This window comes from Gaeumannomyces tritici (genome assembly GCF_000145635.1).
Source record: "Gaeumannomyces tritici R3-111a-1 unplaced genomic scaffold supercont2.2, whole genome shotgun sequence".
NCBI lineage: Eukaryota > Fungi > Ascomycota > Sordariomycetes > Magnaporthales > Magnaporthaceae > Gaeumannomyces > Gaeumannomyces tritici.
The window spans coordinates 3,999,158-4,021,743 of NW_008804546.1; the positions used below are offsets into that span (position 1 = coordinate 3,999,158).

General features: G+C 57.2%; 6 protein-coding genes and 1 pseudogene across 8 annotated transcripts; 4 read left to right on the forward strand and 3 right to left on the reverse strand.

Annotated features, from left to right (window-relative positions):
• The first annotated feature begins 66 nt into the window (after positions 1–66).
• Positions 67–138, forward strand: GGTG_20067 (annotated as a pseudogene). Its single transcript has one exon. The product of its transcript is annotated as a tRNA-OTHER (tRNA).
• A 1,709-nt stretch (positions 139–1,847) lies between these two features.
• Positions 1,848–3,814, forward strand: GGTG_03906 (hypothetical protein). The gene has a single exon (XM_009221689.1). It carries the CDS (start codon positions 2,285–2,287, stop codon positions 3,380–3,382), a length of 1,098 nt encoding a protein of 365 aa, XP_009219953.1. The 5' UTR covers positions 1,848–2,284; the 3' UTR covers positions 3,383–3,814.
• Positions 3,815–5,024: 1,210 nt separating this feature from the next.
• Positions 5,025–6,327, forward strand: GGTG_03907 (hypothetical protein; the record flags this gene model as incomplete). The annotated part of the gene is made up of 4 exons (XM_009221690.1): positions 5,025–5,304; positions 5,378–5,558; positions 5,703–6,192; positions 6,295–6,327. The coding sequence occupies 4 exons, from the start codon at positions 5,025–5,027 to the stop codon at positions 6,325–6,327; spliced, it is 984 nt and encodes a 327-aa protein (XP_009219954.1).
• Positions 6,328–7,752: 1,425 nt separating this feature from the next.
• GGTG_03908 lies at positions 7,753–12,196 on the forward strand. 2 transcript variants are annotated; one of them, XM_009221691.1, is made up of 3 exons: positions 7,753–8,345; positions 8,437–8,496; positions 8,643–12,196. In XM_009221691.1, the coding sequence occupies exon 3, from the start codon at positions 8,690–8,692 to the stop codon at positions 11,702–11,704; it is 3,015 nt and encodes a 1,004-aa protein (XP_009219955.1). In that variant the 5' UTR covers positions 7,753–8,345; positions 8,437–8,496; positions 8,643–8,689; the 3' UTR covers positions 11,705–12,196. The 2 variants fall into 2 exon arrangements, with proteins under 2 accessions (XP_009219955.1, XP_009219956.1); XM_009221692.1 differs by having other exon boundaries at positions 7,753–8,217; positions 8,324–8,496.
• Positions 12,197–13,164: 968 nt separating this feature from the next.
• Positions 13,165–16,317, reverse strand: GGTG_03909 (hypothetical protein; the record flags this gene model as incomplete). Its single annotated transcript, XM_009221693.1, has 6 exons — positions 13,165–13,535; positions 13,605–14,160; positions 14,231–14,509; positions 14,594–15,930; positions 16,002–16,182; positions 16,306–16,317. 6 exons carry the CDS (start codon positions 16,315–16,317, stop codon positions 13,165–13,167), a joined length of 2,736 nt encoding a protein of 911 aa, XP_009219957.1.
• A 267-nt stretch (positions 16,318–16,584) lies between these two features.
• Positions 16,585–17,066, reverse strand: GGTG_03910 (hypothetical protein; the record flags this gene model as incomplete). Its single annotated transcript, XM_009221694.1, has 2 exons — positions 16,585–16,614; positions 16,851–17,066. The coding sequence occupies 2 exons, from the start codon at positions 17,064–17,066 to the stop codon at positions 16,585–16,587; spliced, it is 246 nt and encodes an 81-aa protein (XP_009219958.1).
• Positions 17,067–19,059: 1,993 nt separating this feature from the next.
• On the reverse strand, positions 19,060–19,878 carry GGTG_03911 (hypothetical protein; the record flags this gene model as incomplete). Its single annotated transcript, XM_009221695.1, has 3 exons — positions 19,060–19,121; positions 19,404–19,500; positions 19,696–19,878. 3 exons carry the CDS (start codon positions 19,876–19,878, stop codon positions 19,060–19,062), a joined length of 342 nt encoding a protein of 113 aa, XP_009219959.1.
• Between the last annotated feature and the right edge of the window lie 2,708 nt (positions 19,879–22,586).

Consider the following 22,586-nt stretch of genomic DNA (forward strand, 5'->3'; position numbering starts at 1 on the left):
GGCGGTCTCGCCCGTGCATTTAACGCTTCCCGCTTTCTGCCGGGCGGTTTCGCCCGTGCTCCTAACAGCTTCGTGGTGCAGTGGCTTCGCACCAGGCCGGTCCCGCCAGGACCACGGGTTCGAATCCCGTCGAAACCACAAAGACTTTTTGTCCTTAAAGCCCCTGGCCTGCCAGGATCGAAATCCGATAAGGGCTGATAAGCCAAATCAACCAATATTAACAACGCCGATAAATAACCGATACAATTACAACAACCTTATCGATTTCGATAGCAGCCCCCCCCCCACCTCCTTTACCTTTGCGCCACCGCTTTGCACCCGTCCGCTACCACCACTGATCCGATTTCGAATGCACCCTTTACGTGCTTGGCAAGGTCACTACCCTGCACGTGCCACTAAAGGTTGGGGCCCTTTGGGGCACAAAACAAAAGAAAGATAACGCACGTGGTGCACCGAATAGGGAAACGTCGATAGCGGGCCAGTAAAGGAAGGAAGCAAAAAAATAAGGAAAGGGGGGGATAAGGGAAGGGTTCCCAAGTGCCCTGGACCACTTGGGCAAGCAAAATAAGGTTGGCAATTCGAACCCCGAAGCGATAACGATTAGGGCCCGGCAAGCCCTAGCAAATTACATAACGAGGCAACCAACCAACCAACCACAGGCAAGCAGGACGCGGCCTTGTCGGCCCCTTGCAAAGGGGGCTGCACGCGGGAGGACGGTTGATTCCCGGGTGGAGCCCTTACGAGCAGTCGAGCGTGGAGAAAAGTAAGCGTTAGCCAAAGCGGTTCAACACCGCCACGGAGGCGCACCGCCAGAGAGGCGGGAACGCAGGCATAGGGTTTTTCCTCTTTAGGCCCAACCCAAAGGTTTTCCCCCATTTGCATGTACTTAGCCGCAGCACTGAAGTCTCTTCCATAGACATAACAGCGTATAAATACATACAAATTATTAAATTAAATTAAATTATTTAAAATTAAATAAAGCTTTTAATATAATTACTTGCTTTTTATTTATTTATATAATATTTTATTATACTTTATTATGTTTATTTTTATACGTTTTTATTGCTTTTTTAAAAATTACTAATTGCATATGCGTTGCATACGCAATTCAAAAACACCTCAGCCAAGGTGGGAGAAAAAATGGGTCGTCTAGCCTAATTGGGAAATTTTTTAAGCTTCCACCTTGTCTGAGCTGACTACTCGTTTGTGAAGGGGCTGTCCGACAACGCGCGTTTACTTGCCACGCTTGCTGCTGCCGTCAGCTGCGTTGGCGCAAGAAGACAAAAAAAGGGATCACCCTTGTGAGGGACGGGGGGGGGGGGGACTCGAAGGTCGTCCAACTTGCAGTGATTTGCAGACGTCCCTAGTCTAGCCGGCGGGAGGGGTGGATCCCGCGTCGCTCATTCCACATGCCCTGCACGGCTAGGGGATTTTGATTCCACGCCACTTTTCCTTCTGCCATCGCACCCACGGTTCCGCGTCCCGGGGCCCTCGAATTGTTTGTCTTTTTGCGAGTGCCGAGGATCGCCTGGCGCCGGCCCGAAACAGCCCAGGAACCCCGCTCGACGTGGTGCCAGACGGTCGGCTAGTGGCCAACTCGGCGAGGTGGGTGCACAGTAGCGTCGCTGGCCTTCAATAGCGGGGCGCACTAGCAGGGCCCAGCACGGCTTGCCGCTAATGTGTCGCGCGAGGCGCAGCACATTGAGCAGTCGCGCAGGTGCGGATCCTCTACCGGCCCCGACCCAGTGGGACGCAACCCTCCCAAGCCGGCTCTTTGAGGGTACCCCTGAAAATCCCAGGGCTGCCATGTTTGAGGTTCTGCCTCTGCTCTTATGCCCTGTGTTGCACATTCTAGACCACGCCTCGGTCTTGGCTGTGTGTTTTTGATTTCCCTGCTTCCTCCTTGCTCTGATTCAACATAGCGTCACGTCCTCTTTTCCAATCTTCCTCAACCTTCCATTCTCCCCATCGCCTTTTCATTCCGCCCTTGAACGCCACAAAGTCTGGAACTGGGTTGGCCGGATTTGACTACCGATTTGTTACCCTGTCCCATTCCCTCTATGACCTGCCTGGGTGCACACGGGCCTTTCCTTGAGATCTGCCAGGCTCTTCGCTCGCCTGTTTCGACATTGGTCATCCCATCGTTTGCTCCTTTGCACCCATTGCTGTTAGGAAAAGAAGCAAGACAAACGAGGAGAAGCAGATATAATCCAGCCAACACGCTCTCTGTCGCGCATCGACAGTAATCAAGGACCAAAACAGGCTGTGGCAAGGACAAACCACGATGATGGTTTCTTCGCTGCGGTCCTCTCTGGCGGCAGCCCTGGCCTTCTCGGCGGCAGTCCTGGCGAGCCCGTCTGGAATAGACGCCAGACAAGCATCGACGGCTTGTAATAACTCGCCAGAGCTCTGCAGCCGGGCCTACAACACCATAACTCACATGGGGGGCCACGACAGCTCATTCCTGAGAGACGCCTCGACGGGAAACTCGTTGGCAGGCAACCAGTTCCTGAACGCCACCATCGCCCTCTCGGCCGGGCTCAGGCTTCTCCAGGCGCAGATCCATGTAGAGAATGGCGCCCTGAAGCTCTGCCATACCGCCTGCTCAATCCTCGATGCCGGGCTGCTGTCGGATTGGTTGGCTGCTATCAAGTTCTGGATGGATAGCAACCCGAACGAGGTGGTGACGTTGCTTCTCGTCAACTCGGACAACGCCGACGCCGCCACCTTTGGAGTTGCCTACGAGAAGTCGGGCATCTCCAAATATGGCTTCGTCCAAGCCTCGGCCTCGGCAACCGGCAACTGGCCGACGCTCCAGTCTATGATCAGCGCCAACACCCGCCTCGTCTCCTTCATCGCCTCCATCACGCCAAACCCAACGTACCCGTACCTGCTAAGCGAGTTCACCTACGTGTTCGAGACTGAGTTCCTCGTCACCACAGCCACGGGCTTCAACTGCAGCCTCAGCCGGCCGGGGTCGGCGGGCACGGCCGCCTCGGCCATCTCGCGCAATATGATGCCGCTGATGAACCACTTCAAGTACGCCAGCCTCTCGTCCTCGATCCAGATCCCTGCCGTCAGCGACATCGATACCACCAACTCGCCTGACACCGCCAAGGCCGGCGCCCTGGGGCTCCACGCGGCGACCTGCAGGAAGGAATGGGGCATCAGGCCGACGTTTGTGCTCGTTGACTTCTTTGACAAGGGCCCCGCCGTCGACACGGCCGACGCCATGAACTCCATCACCCCGACAGGTCGCAAGGCCGCGTCTGCCGCCGGCGGCGCCAACGGCAAGAGCGAGGGCAACCAGTCCAAGACGCGCCTCAGCATGGGGACCGGCGCCCTCGTTGCCTTTATGGCCGCTGCGGTGTTCATGTTCTAGGCAGGAATAGAACTGGACTACGCCAGCTAGTTGATGGCAGTAGCCGGCCTGTTGCAGCCTCTTCTCTCGGTCTTGGAACAGACGGAAACGAGCCTTGGTGCGAAGAGAAGGGTAGCCTTGCAGGATATATCCTCTTCCTTTGTCATCGTTGATTTCACGCCCTTTGCTTTTTACTCTTTTCGTTGTAATCCCTCCTCTTCTTGGCAAACTCACATAGCGGCGGCGTTCGTTTTACTGGGCTACAGAACCTTGGATAGCATCCTATCCTGCGATCTCTATTGGATATAGCGCTTCGGTGTTGCTTGATACATGATCCACAACCGAGACTTGTTACATGTAGTTTATGAAAAACTGCGGGACGGGTGCACACTCTCCCATGCAGACTTGACCTTTCCCGTCCGCTCAGTTGCCTCCCATCTGTTCTTGTCCAGGTTCTGTTACCGGCATGGCCACTTGTTGGTCTGTACCTCGGTGTTTCGTAACTCTACTCCGGCGATTGTGGTGTGCCCAATATATTTCTTCAATCACCCACTGCCTACTGGTTAGACCGTTGTTCAGTGTCTTTGAATGCTCGTGTTTGTTAACGCTAGCCAAGACCACATATGAAGGGGACTCAGGAGGACCCCGAAGGAACCTTTTTACCTGCCCTGCTAACGACTGCCTTGTAGGAAGCGCGGTTTCTATCCCACTAGTTATCTTGGCAAGAAGATACCTTCCATGGCCTAGGAAGGTCACAGGAGGCGAGGAAACATATATATTGGCAACCCAGGGACGACTTGTGGCATTCGCCGAACCCACTCTCAACAGGCGCTTTCCAGTTTCCCGCCTGTATGAGCCTGGGTCCACACTCCTCGCTCGAGCCTTCCTCGCCTCGGCATCCACTACTCTGCCAGAGGTTTCGGAGCCTTCGTGTGGTGGGGTCGAGCTCCTTCCTCCATCGAGCCTTCCTCTTTCTGCGAGCACCGCAGACAACAGCCGAGGACACATCCGGGCACCTACCTGTGGGCACCAGATAAGTGGCGCCTGCCCCCGGGCTGGCACAGTGCGCTCTGGTTGTGGCGCCTGAGGCTGAGGCTATTCACAGCTGGCCAAGGTGGTGGCTCGGATCCAACCAGTCCAGCTTATCACACCAGGCCAAGCTCCCCGTCTATCCACACCACTGAGGATTGTTTATTTGCCTCCCCAGACTGCGACTCCACCCGTTCCGAGATGTCTTTCCTGGAGATCCCCCGCCCCGCTCCACGCAGCGGTCCTTCCACTACGCACGCTAAAGACGACTGGCCGACACACTCTCCCAACTGAAGCCTCAATGCGCCGTCGGGCTGCGGTCGGCAGCTCCTATCTCCCGAATCCTCAGGGTTTGTTCCCACGGCCTTCTTCATCTAGCCCCCGCCCTCAACCCCGCTGGGAGACAGATTCCCCTCCATCTGCTCAAGGCACCGATTCCATTCCCTCCTTCTCCTGGTAGCCATAATCCACTTGCAACTAGGGCCAGTGGCTCAATCAGCCCAGAGATCGGCAAAGACTAGATCACTCGTGTGGCTAACCTGATGCTTGTTCGTTCTACCAACCTACCGACCTACCCGGTAGCCAGCGATTCTCCCAGAGCTCCCACCCGACACAAACGGTAGGAACCGGCAAGATGACCGAGATCTCCTACTACGATCAGCGAACAAAGAACCTCCACGTCAAGTTCGCTCTTTCGCCGCAAGCCAAGAAGCTCCTCAAGATCGTTGACGACGTCCAGGTTGGCCGCGTTGATGACTCTGAGCTAGGTCGCATGATCCGACAGTCGCCTGCTTATCGGCATGTCATATCGGAGACAATATCGAGCATTGCCATATCCATCGCGCAAAACCCACAAGACGCCGAGGCGGGTGCTACTTTGATCCGACTACTCACCAAGATCTTGCAAATCGCCGGTGGGTGCTCCTTGATAGCTATGCGCTGGCTCCAAGCCACATGATTCGTGGCCGCATGCTAAACATCGCGTAGACACCAACGCCGAGACGATGCTTCCTTTCATGAAGTTCCCTCCGGAGATTCGAGGTATGATCTACCGTCACTATCTCCCCAAAGCGGGATTCTACGGCAAGACCAAGGCTATGTACCCGGCAGACAAGAAGACGAACTGCGCGTGTAGCCACGAGGTACCAAACAGCTGGCAGAGAAAGACGTACGTTTCGGTGGCCATCATGTCTAGGCCCTGACCCCTGTCGACACTATGCAAAGAAAAGAGAGATGAAAACGCAGGCCTTACCCCGTTCTCACGACGGCGGCGTCAAGTATGTAACTGACGATGGGACTCGTGGCTACACAGGTGGAAGAGTGACGAGCTAGCCCTCGCACTCGTCTCCTCGACGGTCCGTCAGGAGTTCATGACCGCGTTCTACCGAGATCGACTGTTCTTCTTCAACTGCACATGCGAGATGGAGCACTACCTGAGCACAAACGACGCACTGAGGCGCAACGTGGGGAGTATCAAGTTCCACTGGTGCGGCCCTCGAGCCGTTACGGCCTTCAAGTTGCTGAAGCGCTGCCTGAACTTGACGAGCCTGACGGTGATGCCATCGATGGCGACCACGCGCTGGCTGACGAAGAGGCAGCAATTCTTTGGCAAATTCTTCACCCAGTCTGGCGTTCGCGCGCGCCTGACTGACGCACTTGGCATCGATGAGCTTGTCGAGCTGCGTGGCTACAGCAAAGTTAGTGCCGTCCACTGTGGCACCCGCGTCAGCTTCCGTCGTACGAACGAAGAGCTTGCAAACCTGCACGCTCTGCTAAACAGTGCCTTGAAGCAGGATAAGGAGGTACGCTGTAGTCTCCGTCGTCGATCCGCCCATTCACCGATCTGCCAAAGGCCATCCCATCATCTTTTCTTTTTCCCTGCTAACTCGGCCATCTCCTGATAGGCCGACTATGACGAAGACGAAGTGGAGTACTAGATCTCGGGCAATCAGCTCACTTTCTTGATTCCACTCGTCTTAAGCCCTTGGCTTGCTACTTTTGTCACCTGCCTCCCTTTTCTCCCCATTTGATTTCTCCTCTTTTGTTGTCTCCGATTTGGCTGAGAGAGGTATATCGTCAGATGTGCTCTACCAACCCAGCTGCCATCCCGCCTGATATTCGGCTTTCCGGTAAGGGTGCGATGGCGGGAATGATCAGGGGAAGCAGAAGATCAAGTGCAGTGATTTTCTAGTGAGATACCCAAGTAGTTTGATGGGTTCCTAGGTGCAAAAAAGGTCTTGCATTTGGATTCTGTTCTAGAGTTGGGGAGTTATTCTAGAGTTGGGGAGTTACACATTCTGCCCATCTTACTTTATCCCTTGCCCATCATCCCCGGAGCTTCTCCTTTTTTTCTCCCCTCCCCCTTATTGCCTTATTCGCTCATAGCTTTCGTCCGCCGTTGGTGTGGCCCGCGAAAGGCGAAAGAGGTGAAGGAAGCGAGAGAGTGAGGGAGAGGGCGCACGAGAAAAGTTGCAGGCTGCCAGGGCATGGGCACCGCGGTTAGGATGCCAGACGGCGGGGGACTACGATAAATCACCCTAGCAGAAGAGAAGGGGAAGAGAAGCTACCGACAGATAGGTGTGTAGCAACAGATAAATTACGAGAGTTCTCCATGTGCACCATCCCAACAAAGTCGGTTGATGAGAGGTCCCGTACTCAAAAAGCATTGCAAATACTCTCCGTCTTCCTGCACGAGGCAACCTGGCTCAAGACCAGCCAGTGGAAGTGAATGGCTGGCCGAGTACCGAGGAGTCGACGGATATGGTCACTAAGATCGTTGTCTCTACGTAGGCAGGGGGGCACTGGCGACCCGTCGTCTTCCAGCACTCCCACTTCTCTCTCGTACCTTGGCTGCAATACGACAGTGTACCTGATCATCTGTATGCATGTACACACAGCAGGAAGTTTCGATCAACAGATATCGCCGGCCAGAGGTACCACGGGGGTAGAAAGAAAGTTGAGACTGGCGAGGGATTGAGCCAAGGAAGCGCGCAAAATTTTGCTTCGAGATTGGAGTGAGAAAAGCTCGCAGAATTCGCGAGGTGCAAATAAGCTTGGTCAAAAGGAAGCAGCCTCACGTCGCGCTCGGACTTTTAGGACGGGGTGGCCCATATTTATCCACAGAGCACGTGCCATCGCACCCTCTGGGACACTTTCGCGGGCATCCATCACAGTTGCCCAACCCCGTTGGGATTGGAGGCAGCCATAAAATCCGAAGCTTCGATGATATGCTACTTTTAGCAGCCTCCCCTCGAGAGCTGGGGCTCGGAGCAATTGAGGCGACAGCCACTGCTGTGGGGTGAGGTCATTATTAGACGATGCAGCCGGAAGCAGAGTGGCCGCCCGGTCAAGTCGAATGCCAAGACGGCATCACGGCTCTGGCAAGCCGCCCAACAACACGGTTGTGCCCATACAAAGTCGCACGAGGAGCCCCCGAGCCTCGTCCGCCCAGCGCTGTCACGTGCACATCTGACAGCAGATCCCGCCCCTTCTGGGTCCGCCCCAAGATAACGGCCGTGGCTCCTTCTTGGCTTGCAGCCTACCACGCTGAGCTAGCGCCGACCGCCAAGAAAGACCGTGGAGCACCGGGCCCAAACAGAGACCGTCCTACCCGCCCACATGCCGTCCGGCGGGAATGCCCCTTCTCTTACAAAAGGAATGGCACGCCGCAGACCGAATCTCGCTGTGGCTTCTGGGCGACAAGAACGCTCCCAGGGGCAGCCTAGGATGGGGCGCGACTGGCGTTTTGCTACCCGGACACCTTAAAGACATCGCGCACTTTTGATACGCAACGAAAGTCGACGAGATACATGCACCTGCCCACCTAGGTACCTACTTGATAGCCTGTCCCTTACCAAGCCTTCCAGGGCCTGTTTCCTTTCGCCCTTTCTGTACGGCCGAGCTGAAAGGAGATGACCAAGGGGGAAGTGAAAGACGACCACCGAAACCGGAAAGCGTGAGTAGCGTAGTCAGCAAAAAAAAAAAAAAAAAAAAAAAGTCACGCCCTCTCTCGACCAGCTAACCCAATCCATCGCGCCCCGATATAGCCCGATTCATCGCATGCACGTGCTCCGGCGCGAGAGGGATCTGCATACCTGCTTGGTTAGGTAGGCTCTTTTCTGCCTTGGTTGGACATTCCCTACTTGGCACGGACTAGCAGCCGTGTATGTTTCAAGCCCAGTGTTCGGAGCGCTCCCGCATGCGCCATCACCATGGCAGCGACTAACATTGGGGTCAATTCTGCTTTGCCCAGGCACTATTCCAGAAGTCCACATCCCCGTCGCCGTCGCCGCCAGCCCTATGAGCTTGTCACGATGGACGCCAGCCCGCGTTGCCAGTCGCAGCGCCGCCTCGTGTTTTGAAGCGCTGGCGCGCGCCTGTCTCTTCGTGCTAGCTCTCACCGTGACGGCGCACTTTCTACTCGGCGGCCACGCCGATCCTCAACGATGTGGCGCCCTTCTTTCGCATGGCTCGTGGCCCGCCCACGACACCTTGGCCAGCTGGCGGGACTGGTTCGACCGCTGGGAGCCCCGCGGCTGCCGCATGCACGAGTACTCGCGCGACGACTTTAGTGACTGTCTCGCCGGCCGCCGTCTCGTCTTCGTTGGGGATTCCACCATGCGCCAGCTCTTCCTGGCCGCCGCCAAACGCCTCGATCCTGTCCGCGCCGACGAGGAACGGATGCGCGCCTTCGTCTCAGACAACCCCCGGCACGACATCGACGTGGCTATCCACGGCGTCCGATTTATCTTCATCTATGATCCTTGGCTCAACTCGACAGGTCTCGCCCAGGAACTAGGCGACTTCCGCCCGGGGCCCGGCGGAGACTCGTCCGGCTCCGCTGCGCTGCTGATGGTTGGTGCCCCCGGGCTGTGGGCTGCCCGCAACGGTGGGGATGACTATCTGGACCTGTTCCAGCGCGGCATCGACACCGTCAGACCCTATCTGGCGGACCCCATCGAACCTGCGAGCGCTAGCCCGGATGTCAGCTACCGAGACCTCAAGAATCATGTCCTGATAGCTCCCGTGCAAGTGCCCCGCTACAGGAAGCTGTCCCCCGCTCGCGCCGAAGTCCTGACCCCCTCCAAGATCAGAGAGATGAACGGCTACCTCGCGTCGCTGCCGCGCCCCGCGTCCTCGCGTGTCGTCTTCGCATACAACCAAATGACGCGTCCTGGCACCCGCCGCGCCTTCGAAGACACGGGCTTGCATGTCAGGGAGGCCTTGACCGAGCGCAAGATCGATATTGCCCTCAATCTGCGTTGCAACCAGGGACTCGTACGCCGGCAGCCCCACGTAAATCGCGAGACGTGCTGTGTCTCGTATCCCACCCTGGCCCGTGGCCAGCGCCTGACTCTCTTCATCCTCGCCATTTCCGCCCTGCCGGTTGCCTTTAGCTTACTGCTCGCCTTGCGTGGCGCCTCGCTCTCGCGGGGCCTCTCGTCATCGGACGGCCATCTTCGCCAGGCCCTCGGTGTGATTTCCGTCGTGGTACTCTACTGCTATACTGCTGACCGCACTCAGCTTTTCCCCAAGGCTGGGAAGCGCCTCAGCATCACGGGGCTCGTGACTGGGCTAGGGACTGTCGCCGCTCTCAGTGCATTTTCCTTGCGGAAAAGGGGCCAGACCCGTGGCCAGAACTCAGCCGGGAGAAACAAGCCAGCCTCTACCGCGACTCTCGCTTTGAGATCGTCAGGATCCTCCGCAAGAGCGATGCCTGGATCTCCGCAATACAACGAGAACACAGTCTTTCTACCACGCGAGGTTTCGGACGAATGGAAAGGCTGGATGCAGGCCCTGGTGCTTATGCTGTCCTTCCAAGAGCTATCGGACCAGCCTTGGGCGTACAAGCTCTTTCGCCTCATCTCAGCCGCCTATCTGTTCATCTGCACATATGGGCACGCCATGTATCTGCTGCGAACCTGCGACTATTCGCTGCGGCGCGTTGCCACCGTTGTCTGGCGCCTCAACGCTCTCCCCTTCATCGTGTCCATGGCGGTGGGTTCCGACGGGACCTTGTATCACTTTCCGCGCCTCGCCAGCTTCTGGTTCTTCATCACCTGGTTGACCTTGCGGATCGGCTGGCGGCGCTTCAACGGCTCACCCAGCATCCTCATCCTCAAAGTCTTTGCTGCGGCCTTCTTCACTACAGTGCTGTTCAGTTCCAGGGCGCCTTTTGGGTTTCTCGGCCGTGTGCTGGCGACGATGGCGCCCGGCATCATCTACAACGCTGATGTTGTTCTCTGGGAGCTCTCAATGGACCGCTTTGTGCCGCATCTCGGCCTCCTTTTTGCCGTGCTGACCTATCGTGCCAACGTCATAAAGTTGGCTTATGCGAGGCGTCAGGTCGCCCAGGCGCACATCCGCTCACCCCTGCCCGGGACCCCCATGTCCGTCCCCGGCCAGCCGAGGCCGAAACTACTCCGGGAGCGCGGACCCCCGGCGGCGGCAGCCATGGCGGCTGCGGGCTCCAACAACACCGTCGACTGGGCCCTCGCGTCGTTCCTGTTCCCGGACGAGGCTCTCGCGCCCATATACCCGGGACTGCTCGCGCTCGCGTTTCTGAACATTCCGCTGTTCTTCCTCGAGACCCAGCTCAGCTCCGGCTGGTTCCAGGACCGGGCCCTGTACGACGCCGTCCACCCTTACATATCCTGCGCCCCCGTGGCCACGTACGCGCTCCTCCGAGGAGGCTCGTACGCGCCCATGCGCCGCGCGCACCTAGCGCTGCCGGCCGCCCTGGGCCGCGTCGCCCTCGAGTCGCACGTGCTGCACCGCCACGTCTGGCTGGCCGGCGACGGGTCCGGCCTGCTCCGCATCGGCCTGGCGTGGTCGCGCGGCGTGCCTGCCGGCGGCCCCGTCCGCCCCGGCGCCCACGGCGGCGGGGGCGGTGGTGGCGGGTGGATTGCCCAGACGGGCTGGAGGCTGGAGACGCTCGTCGTGACCGTGGTCTTTCTCTGGGTCTGCTGGCGCGCCAGGACCGCGGCCGAGACGCTAGGGAGGTGGGCGCTTGGCGGCGGCGGCGGCGGTGGCGACAATCATTCGGCCCCTCTTCCCGACGGCGATCTCGAGAGCGGCTCGGACGGCGCCGACGGGCGCTCCTACAGACTCGACACGCTCGATCCGGGCCTACCCGGCCTCCGCGAGCCGAGCCCAGCAAGGTACAGGCATGAACACCAGCCCGGCCAGCTGCGAAAGGACCACCCGGGCGACCAACAGGGGGCGGGCAGGGCCAAGGGCTTACGGCAGGACCCTAGGCTTCGAGTGGCCGTGTTGCTGCTGGTGGCCTGGGTGAGCAACCTGATATACAAGTAGCAAGAGAGAGATACGAGGGCAGAAACGGCAAGGTGGGAAAGAAATACGGACATGTCTGCACATTAAACGATGCAGCTGTTAAAAATAGGGAGGCAGAGGCTGGGTGGCGATGACTTCTCTGCAGCGGCAGAGAGATAAATGGCCATGATATGTCAGGCTCTGCAATAAATTCCACGAGTTCTTCATGATTTGCGACTATCTGAGCCCCAGGGCTTTGGGTTGGGTTGGCTTGGTCCGTTCCCGAGGGCTGTCAGGTCAAGCAGCGCCGCAGCCCCGTCTTCTCCTCTGCGGACGAGCCCTCCCCCGAGTTACCCTGCACGTCCGGTCACATCACCACATCACAGTCTTCCTCGAGGCGGACAAAACCAAGGTGTTGATGTGAAAGGGGGGGGGGGGATGCCGAGGTCTTGTAAGTGATTGACAAGAGCAAGTGCTGGTAGATCTTTTCCATAGTCGCGTTTTCATTGTCCGATGCATCGATCTGCTCTCTAGAAGACGCCGCCTCGAGTCAAGTAGTGACATGGGTGACAAAATAGTAATAATGGCAAAGAAAAGAAAGAGACAAGAGTGACGAGGATGGAAGGTAAGGCCAACATGAAAACGCAATCCATCCAAACTCGTCGTCTGTTTTTTTTTTTTTGCAAGCCCCCAGAAAGCACATAGATACCTGGTGTAGTTACTCTGCAGTTCAATATCAGACCCGCACCGTAATTTGTTCCCCAGCCCGCCTCATCCCAAACCCGAAAACAAGACAAACCCAAAGACAGCTAGATGGCCGGGCGTATCCAGCCCCCAGGATTCCCAAGTATGGAAACAAAACAGGAACCGAACAGAGTATCCAGATAGTATTGGTGGAGCGTGGGTGCCCACCACTCCTCGAAGAGAGGAAGCGAAGATTAAGGAGAGGCCAGGTGAGACAACTATTGTAAAATGGAAATAAAAAGAATACAGTTGGATAAGAAGCCACAAAAATGAAACCCAGCAAAGCAGCATGCAATTGCAAGCGCGGCCGGCCGGGGAGTGAAGAATAAGAAACGCACACGCCGTACAAGGTGTGTATGAGTCTGTGTTTGTGCGGCGTACGGTCCATCGGCCGCCGCCTTGCCCCGAATTAAACAGACAGTGTGCTATGATGGGCTGTGCCGAATGAATATGCCCCGAGTGCCTCTTCTTTAGGTTGGAAGGTCATGTACAAACATATGCACCGATATTCGTAAAGTGTGTTGCGAGGAGGGAACTGCTTCCCGCAGTGTGTTTGCAAGAGTTGTATGACGGTGGGGAAGTATAGATATAACAGCACCAGGGTCTGGTATATATTTCCCGGGTGACGCAGAGCACCCGGGCAGTCGACATGAGGTTTTGTGCCGGTCGGGTATCGAAGAATTTGGGCGTGAGCCTCGACAGGGATGATTCTGAGGCGGATGATATGATGTGTGAGAAGGAGCGAGTGTCTAAGCAGGTCATGCCTCGTCGACACGGACCTCGGGGCCCTTCTCGGCAGGTTCCGATCCCTGAGACTTGACAACTATGGCGCCCGTGTCATCGACTATGTCGTCGTTGGCGCCTGCATTGGTGCTCGGCGGGCTGCTACTCTGCGGAGTGTTTGGCTCCATGGTGAGGACGGGCGTCGGTGCCGCAGAGCTGACGTCCACCTGCAAGGATGCGGCTGCTCCGTCCGGGCCAGCTTCGCTGTGCGACACGGACGAGATTATCTTGTCAATGGCAGCAATCTGACGTCCGCTGTTGTTCTTCTTCAGCGAGTTGAACTGAGGCTTCATCTTCATGACGAAGTTAGTCTTTTCGGGCTCCTGCAGAGTATCAACCAGTTTTTCTAAGAGCGGGTCGTGAGTTAGCGGTGGTTGCCCGAACTGTCTCTCCGGGACGTACTTGGTAGACTTACGGATGACGTAATTGCCGTACTGGTCCTTCATCAGTTGATGGATGGGGTTGATTCCGTCGGCCCCTGTCCGGATCAGGATCTCGGATATCTTGGTACGGTCCTCGGCCGTGCCGTGGACAATGCACTTCTCGACAATGTTTGACGCATATTTGTGCTTGGAGAACTGCACAACCTGCGCCATGACCGCATCGATGGTCCTCCTCTGGTCCGCAGGACTGCCATTGGTGATGATATGCTGCACCACGTAATTGCCGTACTGGTCCGTGATCAGCGCTGTCATGGAGGCGTAAATCTCGTCCATCATGACCACCGTGTCTTCTTCGGTGCCTTGCTCCAACATGCGTTGGACGACACGACACCCGTACGTCTGGGTTGACAGCTCCTTGAGGTGGCCACGCACCGCCTCATATATGAAGCCGATGTGTTGGCGAGGGAGCAACTCGACTATCTTCTGGATCACATGGTTGCCGTTCTGGTTTTGCATTATGGACAGAGTGTGGTGCTCGAGCTCCTTGACTAGCTCTGCTTGTTGCTCAACGAGGACATGTTCGAGGGCCTGCATTAGGTGTTGTCAGCATCAAAAAGGGACCTGGGCCCCCGCGGGGCGGGTCATGGGGCACGCGTACCTTTTGGACTACCCTGCAGGCGTACATCTGGGTTGACAGATCAACCATCCTGTTCTTCATTTGGCCCGCCAGAATCTTCTTATGTACCTGGTTGCCGTGCTCAAAGAACTTTTGGATCACATAGTTTCCAAACAAGTCCTTCATCAGCTGCACTGCATTGGGCTCGATCTCCCTGAAGACCTGATCCTTCTCGTCGCTGTTAGCCGACTCGAGCTTGGTCTGGATGAAGCGAGAGCCCTGTTGATCGCCACTGAACTCAACCACGTAGTTGTAAATATCCTGCGTAGAAATTGCGAGGTCAGCACATTTTGTTCAAGCAAAGGGGGAACGCGAGGGACGCTTCAGCCCGCTCATCATGCTCACCTTGAGCTCATACCGCTTGCTGGACTTGTTGCTCGAGCGATATTCGTTGAGCAGACGGCTCTGTGCCAGGTTCGTCACGTCCTGGTCCTTGTGCTGCCGGGGGGCCAGGGGAGCTACCTGAGGCAGATACTGCTGAGGATACAAAGGCAGAGCGTGGCCAGTAAACTGTGGGAGTGGTGGTCGAAACTGCGTCTGGGTGTACGGGTCGTACATAGGAGCCTGAGCCTGGTATGGGGGGATGCCGGTTTGGTAGAATGCCTGAGGGGGATAGAATGCCGGCTGGCCAGGCTGTTGGAGCTGTTGCGCCTGAAGCATGTAGGCGTTAGCCGAGCCCCGGCGTTCTGACTCCATGCTGTTCCTGGGATCCCTAGACCCCGGCCTGCTCCAGGAGTTCACGGGTGCCGGTGGGGTGTCGGTCAGGTGGCGGGGGCTTGCAAGTGCGGACCTCAGATTCGAGACAGGCGAGCCGCGGTCGGCGATGCTCCCGCGCTTACCACTTGGGTAGCCAGGCAGAGAGGTTTCTATGTGAGATTCCGGAGTGAAGAATGGAACGTTCGACCCATTGACTTTGAAGGGCGCTGCAGCCCCAGCACCAGCTTCCCAGGGCATGGACCCGGGATTGAACTGGAACGGCCTTGCCTGCGGTTGAAAGGGGGATGCGGCCGAGTCGGTCCCGTCACCAATGTTGAAGTTTCTCCTCAGCCTTTCCTGCAGCTCCTCCTCTGGGCTGTACGTCGTCCGCATGCCGCCGGGCTGAGCAGGAAACGTGGCAGAACCTTGGGCCGAGGGACGGTGTGCGCCCATGATGGCCGCCTGGTTTGCCCCGTACGGCTCATCGTACGCAGCATGCTGCATGGGGTCGAGGTCGTATTTCGCGGGAAAGCTGCCATTCGAATGAGTGCCCGAGCTCATGTAAGACATCAGGTCCTGTCGGCCCCGCGGGTCTCGCTGAATGTTCCGCAGCGAGGAGTCAATTACATCATACCTCCCCAGGGCGGCATAATGTCCAGCGTTCTCCTTGTCTGATCCCGTATCCCCAGCCGCAGCGCCATACTTGAAAGAGCCGGTCGATGCGTCGAGGTTCACCCCAGGCTTGTTCCGGTTCGCATTGAAGCTGGCTCCCGGTCCCACGACGGGTCTCGAGGACATGAAGTTCTGGTGTACCGAGAGATCGCCGAAGCTCTGCATGTCCCGTGTGCGGTTTGGTGATGTGCTGCCCGAGGCCCTGTTCTGGGCACTATCGTTGGTGCTCCAGGGCGTTCGGGTAGCCCATGTGCTTTCTGCCTCGGATGATGCAGCGAGCGCGCCGGAACCTGTAGGAGCGTTTTCGCCGGGTGCTGCCAGGTACGGTTTCGTTAGCCATCAGCCCTCGGCCTCGAGCTGTCTCCCGACGAGGCTGCCTACGAACCTCTCGAACCCGTCGTGTCTCGCTTCCCAAATGACCCGATGACACCGCTACTGGCCCATATGCTCTCTGTCCCCATGATGCCCTGCTTCCATGGTGGGTTTTGGTACGAAGTGCCAATAGGCTGCGGGGGCTTGTCGGTTCCGTTCGGCATGGCGAAGGTATTAAATCGGCTCGGCCGGCTCTGAGGGGAGAAACAGCGAGGGGATAGTCAGCACACAGCACACAGCGCACAGCGCACAGCGACGGATACCCAGTACGGCGATGTGTCCTGCCAGCCGGACTGCAGACAAGAGGGCAGACTCACTGTGGTGGCCATTGTGGCGGATGGGTTGTGTGAGTTGCCCGAGGTCATCGAGGGATGGAAAGCTCAGGCGGAGAGTTGGGATGAGCAGGGCGCCGTCGTTGTCAAGCACGGGGCGGCGGGTGCAGGCGTGCGTCGACAGGTTCGCGCTCGGATTCGAACAGGGTGTGCGGTTTGTGTGCAGGCGGTAGCATGCAAGCAAAAATGGATGCAATCACTCGAGGATCAGGCCGGAAAGAAGCAGGCGCATGCGCGGTTGGGTTTCGTCTGGTCGGCAGAATGTTAAAACGGCGAACGGGCAGGTGTGAAGAACTGCATCGAAGGTGTAGCGCTGCGCAAAAAGAATGTGCAAGGAAGGGGAAAATGGGAACAGCGACTGTCAGCAAGGCTATTTTGGTCTTGCAGCGGCTGGGTTCGATCCAAAAACTCGGAGGTGAAGGGAAGGCAGACAGATAAGAAAAACAGAAAAAGAAAAAACTAGAGAAAAAAAATAGGCGATCTGATGCTTTTGGTACACGCATTCATCCAAGGATGCGGGAAAGTCGCACGTTGCAGCTGTGCATCGGGGGTTGCTGGGTGGTACTGGCAGCAGTGCGGAGGTCTGGCATGGGGATGGGGATGGGGATGGGGGTCTGGTGGTGTGGTGGCCCTGACTGGGCTGGGCTGGCCGGGCTGGCCGTGGGTCGTGTGGTGCGAGCCAGAGCTCTACGGGCGGCCAGCAAGAACAGGTTCAGCTGTATTTTGTAAGGCTGATGGCCCAGCATCCAGGTGCGGGGCGAGCGCCGCAGTCACCCCTGACGAGCGAGGAGACGACTCGACCATTCATGCCAGCAGATTGTCCCAGAAAATACGAAATGCAAGGATTCAAACAACGGACGGCACGCGAACGGGAGGGGGCCGGATCCCGCCGCCTGGAAAAAAAAAAAAGTAGATTTGGAGAAGTGGAATGGCACTTACTTGCTATGACGCCGGCGCCGAGGTGCCAACTGGAAAACCAAACTCCAGGCTTTGATGCGCACCACACGGCCCCCTATCTAGCGCACACAGCCTTCCCAGAGAGTTGCGCTTTTGAGTGCGGCCCTGTCACGGAAAGCCAAGCACAGCAAGACCATGCGTTGACGTCGCCTAGTGCTCGGATTTCGCGTCGCGTCAAGCTCGGGAGCGGGAGCGTAGGGAAAAAAAATGTCACCGATAAGATGGATGGCCGTGAGGTTGGAGCAAGAGGCGGCGGCGATAGCGGCACTAGGGCAGTTGGAGTTGCCTGGAAAAGGCTTTGTTGGGCAGGCTCGGGGTGTGCGTGGGCGTAGGTGTGGGTGTGGGCGTGGGCGTGAGTAAAGGTGGAATGTTTGATCCACTACCGACAGTCGCACTGCAGACAGTGGGCAGATGGTTGCTTGCCTCGTGTGGCCAAAGACCACCGGGCGTGGGCGACCAGGGGTGATAGCTGGGGGAAGCAGAGGAAAATGTCGAAAGCGTGCCAGACCAGGTTACTGTGGGAGGATCCTGTGAGAGGATCGATCAGTGCGGCGCTTACAGCTGGCTGGCACGGTCGTGGTCGCGCGGGATCAGAGTTCTGGACAGACGCGCCAATTCCCAAGCTTCAGCAACAATAAGTTCAATGTTGGTGTCAAGCTGTGATAGCGTGTTGGCAGCTGGCCCCGCTCAACCCCCAGTGTTTAAGATTTCTCGATGTGAGATCAAGCCGAGTCTTGGGTAAAGCGACGAGTGCGAAAAAGCAGACGCCAATGTTGGGGCCGGGCGGGAAGCAGGGGTGGAGGGCACCAGGGTTCGGGATAGGTATGTCATGGGCGCCGGCCTAGACCAGAGCTGCTGCTGATGGAGGGGGTTATACCTTTGAAAGCTGCTGATATGTGCACCCAAAGGGATGCAAGGTATGGGGACAATGCTGCTTTCGTGTTGCGCCAGTGGAACGGAAACGCTGCCGATGGGTGGATGGGCTCGTTCTGGCTGGGTGGCTGGGCTGGCTGGGCCTTTTCGCTCCCGCACCCTGGAGTTGTTGGCTGGGTGGGGAGGGGCACCAAGACCCGAATGTCGACTGGTCGGGTACCACCTCGAGGTAGCGTGCGTTGCCCTTTGCTCGCGAGCCTGCGCTAGACAGAACGGGTGGTTTGTGGGTGTGGGTACCTGGCGCGGAGTCCTTCGATCTCTTTGTGCCAGCCGCAGACCTCTCTGCTGGCCGAGAGCACAACACGACATGCCGTCAGTCGGTTGGCTGCCTTGTCTTGGCTGCATGCAGGCGCGTGTGCTTCGTCAAGGGCAGGCAGGAGAGTGGAACAAGGGAAGAAAGGGGATGAAAGGCCAACTCACCAGCAGCAAAGAACGGGCTAGACTCGAGGGACGATGTCTAGGCAGAAAAAAGAAAAATCACCCTTGGCCGCTCGCTAGCTCGCTAGCTCGCGCGCACCCGCGTGGGCGCGGCCTGGAGGGGTTGCAGCGAAACCAGCAAGGCCGGTCAGACGGGCTGGGGCTGGGGCCGGGCGAAAATGCGCAAACCAACCAGAAGCTGGGGCCGGGCAAAGAGTGCGGCGCGAAGTGAGCAGGCAATCAGGCCGGTTGAGTGACACGAGAAGAAGGCAGCAGAAGAATCCAGCCTTTGGCGGGCGGGCACACAGGTCAGAGTCCCAGGAGAGGCCGTCGTTTTGAATCGTCGGGGGGGGGGGGGGGGGGCGGGTGTCGCCTCTGTTGGGGTTTGCCTCCAATATCAAATGTTTGCCCTGGGCGGCTGCTGGCTGGGATTTACTGCCGTTCGCCCTGCCTCCTGGATCCGATAGGCGACGCGCACCGGTGACGGTTCTCGGCTGTGCTACCACGCATTAGTCGGCTTTTCGAGCCCTTGTTGTTATCCGCGGAGCCCCATCGAGGCATCAAAGCAAAGACCACTGCTTGGGGCCGCCGGGCAGGGTTCCTCTCTTGACATACCTCGAAGGAGTTCGTATTCTTCCCCTTATTTTTGTTCTTCTTCTGTTTTCCGTAATTCCCGTGTACTAAGCGGGGCTGTCTGGCGACACTCTCCTCGCAATCGGGGCAAGAAGGGCAAGATAGATGGATGGGCGACGGGGTTGATATAAGCAAAGACATACACTGGAGTCTCATAGGATGGATTGGATCGGTACTCAGGCTCCAGACGAGCGTGCCCAGGCAGTCGGCAAAGTGGCCTTGCAGCGTCTGTTGCGTGCGCTACATAGCACAAACCCCCCTGCTGCCTCATTAGACAATCAAGGGCCAAAGAAGGTAGCGCAGGTGTAAGGGAGGGCTATCAAGATCGAGGCAAGCGGGCACGGTACGCTTGCAGTTGGATGTGGCATGTAGTGGAAATGCGGTGGTCTCGACGCCCGGACAGCCTACGCCATCCACTGGGAAAGCCCAGCGTACCTGGGTAGCCCGAAATGCACCTCCCTGCCTACCTAGACCTCTCAGTATCCCATCATGCTGTGAGCTGTGATAGATGTTTGCTGACACCAGCTCGCACCATTGATGCCCTCCCTCACTCCCTGGCCAGCCGTGCGGACTTGGCCCGACCGCACTCCCGCCGCAAATGACCATGCTGGGCCCCATAATAACTCAACAGGTCAAGGTAGGGAGGGAGGCCATTGTCGCTGCCCGCTTTGCAGCTACCGACCGGCCTCATCGGAGGGCTTACGTGGGTCAGGTTCTCGGCAGTAGACCCGTCAGTGTCTAGGCCTCATCATCTAACATGGCGATCTGCGCAGGGCAGAGAGAGCGAAAACAAACGACGTTGGCATGCAGCTTTCCAACGCCTGGGTAAGTCTTCCGGAATGCAGCAACTGATGGGTGCTCAGGGCTTTTTGCCTCTCGTTCATCATCTCGATTACTTGCCCAGACAACGTGCCTATCGAGCTGTCGGAATGTGCCCAATCCTTCCTCCCCTCCCTCATCTTCTTTCTAGCCCACCCCCTTGAACCTCGGCGCCTGTAGACCGACGTTACTCACTCAATGTGGCGCAAGTATCTTGAGTAGGTAGGTAAGTAGGGAGAATGTGCTTTCAGGGCCGCGGATGTTTCGCCACATGGATCATGCTTCACCAATGTCGAGCCTTTGTCTCTTGACGTTGACGACGCTTGAGTGCCGAGTGCGTGGGTGGGGCACATGGAACCACCAACAAACAAGTCAAAGTTAGACTTTGAACACTAACAAATGTACCAAGGCCAACAACCTATCGGTAGTATCTGTTGGCTATTCCTTTCTTTCTTTCTTTCTTTCTTTTTCTTCGTTGCTCTCCCTTTTGATCCTGCCCGCGGGTATTCTCCGCATTCCAGTAACCGAGCGAAACAACACAACAGTCAACACCATGAGCCATGTCTAACAACATCTACCTTGTTCGGAAAGGCGGACCAGCACGAGCATCGATGTCTCAGGCGGGGAGAATGGTCTACTCTGGGGACGAATGTAGGGCATGGAATAAAAAACCTGATGCGATTCCAATGACCCGAGGGAGGATGAAAAAAAAAAAAAACAGCACATCTGCAGATTGCGCTGGGCCCTTTGTTGATCCATTCGCAGGGAGAGGAGATACAGCAGCGACTCATTGATGCGTGAACACGACCTCGGTGTGCACCCAACATATACCCCAATGGCTTTAGAAGCACCACATTATACCCACGCCGTCCGCGATTCCAGCAGGTAATCATAATCATAGCTCTCAATCCACCAGCATACAGGAGATGGGGATATTAAATGTTAAAGTGTGGGGCCCTCCAGGGGGGTCTGCGATACATTGATTTGGCAGGATTTTCTGTGGGAAAAAGAGTAGTTGGAGATCCCTGAAGGGCTCCACACTTTAACATTTAATATCCTAGACTCCTGTAGATATTAGGAGAAATGCGCGTGTTTAATGTCGGAAAGACCTCGATCCTGACCAATCGCCATCTCGGTTCGTGGGATGTGGGGCAAGCCTTAATGCGGCGTGGTGAAGCGGAAGGATGCCCTTCCAGGATGACTTTCTAGACTCGCAATAACGGGAGGAAATTCGCATCCATGTAAGATGCTCGGCCCGTCAAGACCCTCTCTCCCTGACAGGGCACGTCCGAACGGAGTGCTCAGTTTCAAGACGAGGGAGACGAAGCTGAGGGCGCCATGTCAACGAAGCCATGGGACATTTTAGCACTAGGGAGGGGGCACGGGTGTTTTGCTAGGGAAATGCTTGGCTCGATCCCACAGACGGGCGCCACTGACCAGTTACCGTGTGCTGCCTTTGCTGTGGAAGAGCTTGCATGCGCCCAATCCCTAGGGAGGAGTTCCCTTCCTGCTGACGCACATATGTAAGGCTAACCACATATGTAAGGCTAACCACATGGTTTCCGCCCTCCCCTTTGCAGCTAGCCCTTGACGCGGCCGCCGTCGCTCCGCCGGGACATGACTTGCAGAGAGCCCCTGAGCCAAGCAGCTGCAATCCACGGATTGGTGGTCCCTACAGCCGACGGCCAAGGGCGGCCTTGCTTCCACATCCAGGTAGCGACAGAGTGATCGCGATAGCTGCCGCGAGTGCTTCCTTGTGCACAACGGAGGCCGACGCATGCAATCAAGTGCTTGGGTGACCCCACGCAAGGTCGGTCATATGACACAGCGTCGTAGCGATTTGACATTGAGTCAGACTGAAACGAATTGTCCGCACCCGTCTGCAACCCCGCCTCTCCAGATTGTCTCCGGAAGATCTGTTTTAATCATACATGTCTTTAACATGACGAGCGGGTCGCGGAGCGATGGACCGAAGAACCATCGTCGAAGCAGGCGATTTAGACGGCTGTCAGATAGTTTGATGGGCGATTCATTCTACATAGATAAGGAATTTTTGCGCCTTAGCGGAGCGGATCGACAAACACGTGCTTCCTGCTGGGCAGAAGGGGCTTGTCTGGCAGGGGACATGAGGACTGCGAGGTGGCACATGTATTGATTTATGGGGTTCGCCACGACAGTAGCCGTTCGGCCACCATTCGTGTCTATCACCAACCTCCACTGGGTGGTTGGATTTGTCGAGATCAGTAGATGGGAGCTGCTCAATGCAGATCGGGGGATGACCAGGGATGGTGAAGAAAAGAAAAACAGACAACAGAAGGTCCGGGTGTGACGAGCGTGGCGGGCGAATCGACTCGGCGGCTTGTTGGTGCTCAGAGTCCAATGCCACAAACACAGAACTACCGCCCAGTCGTGTGCTGACAGAAAACGGGCGCCACAATGGTCGGTGATAAAGGCATGGACTGACCAGGGCGGGCGCTGCGCGGGCAGTGCCCCGGGCAGCACGGTTG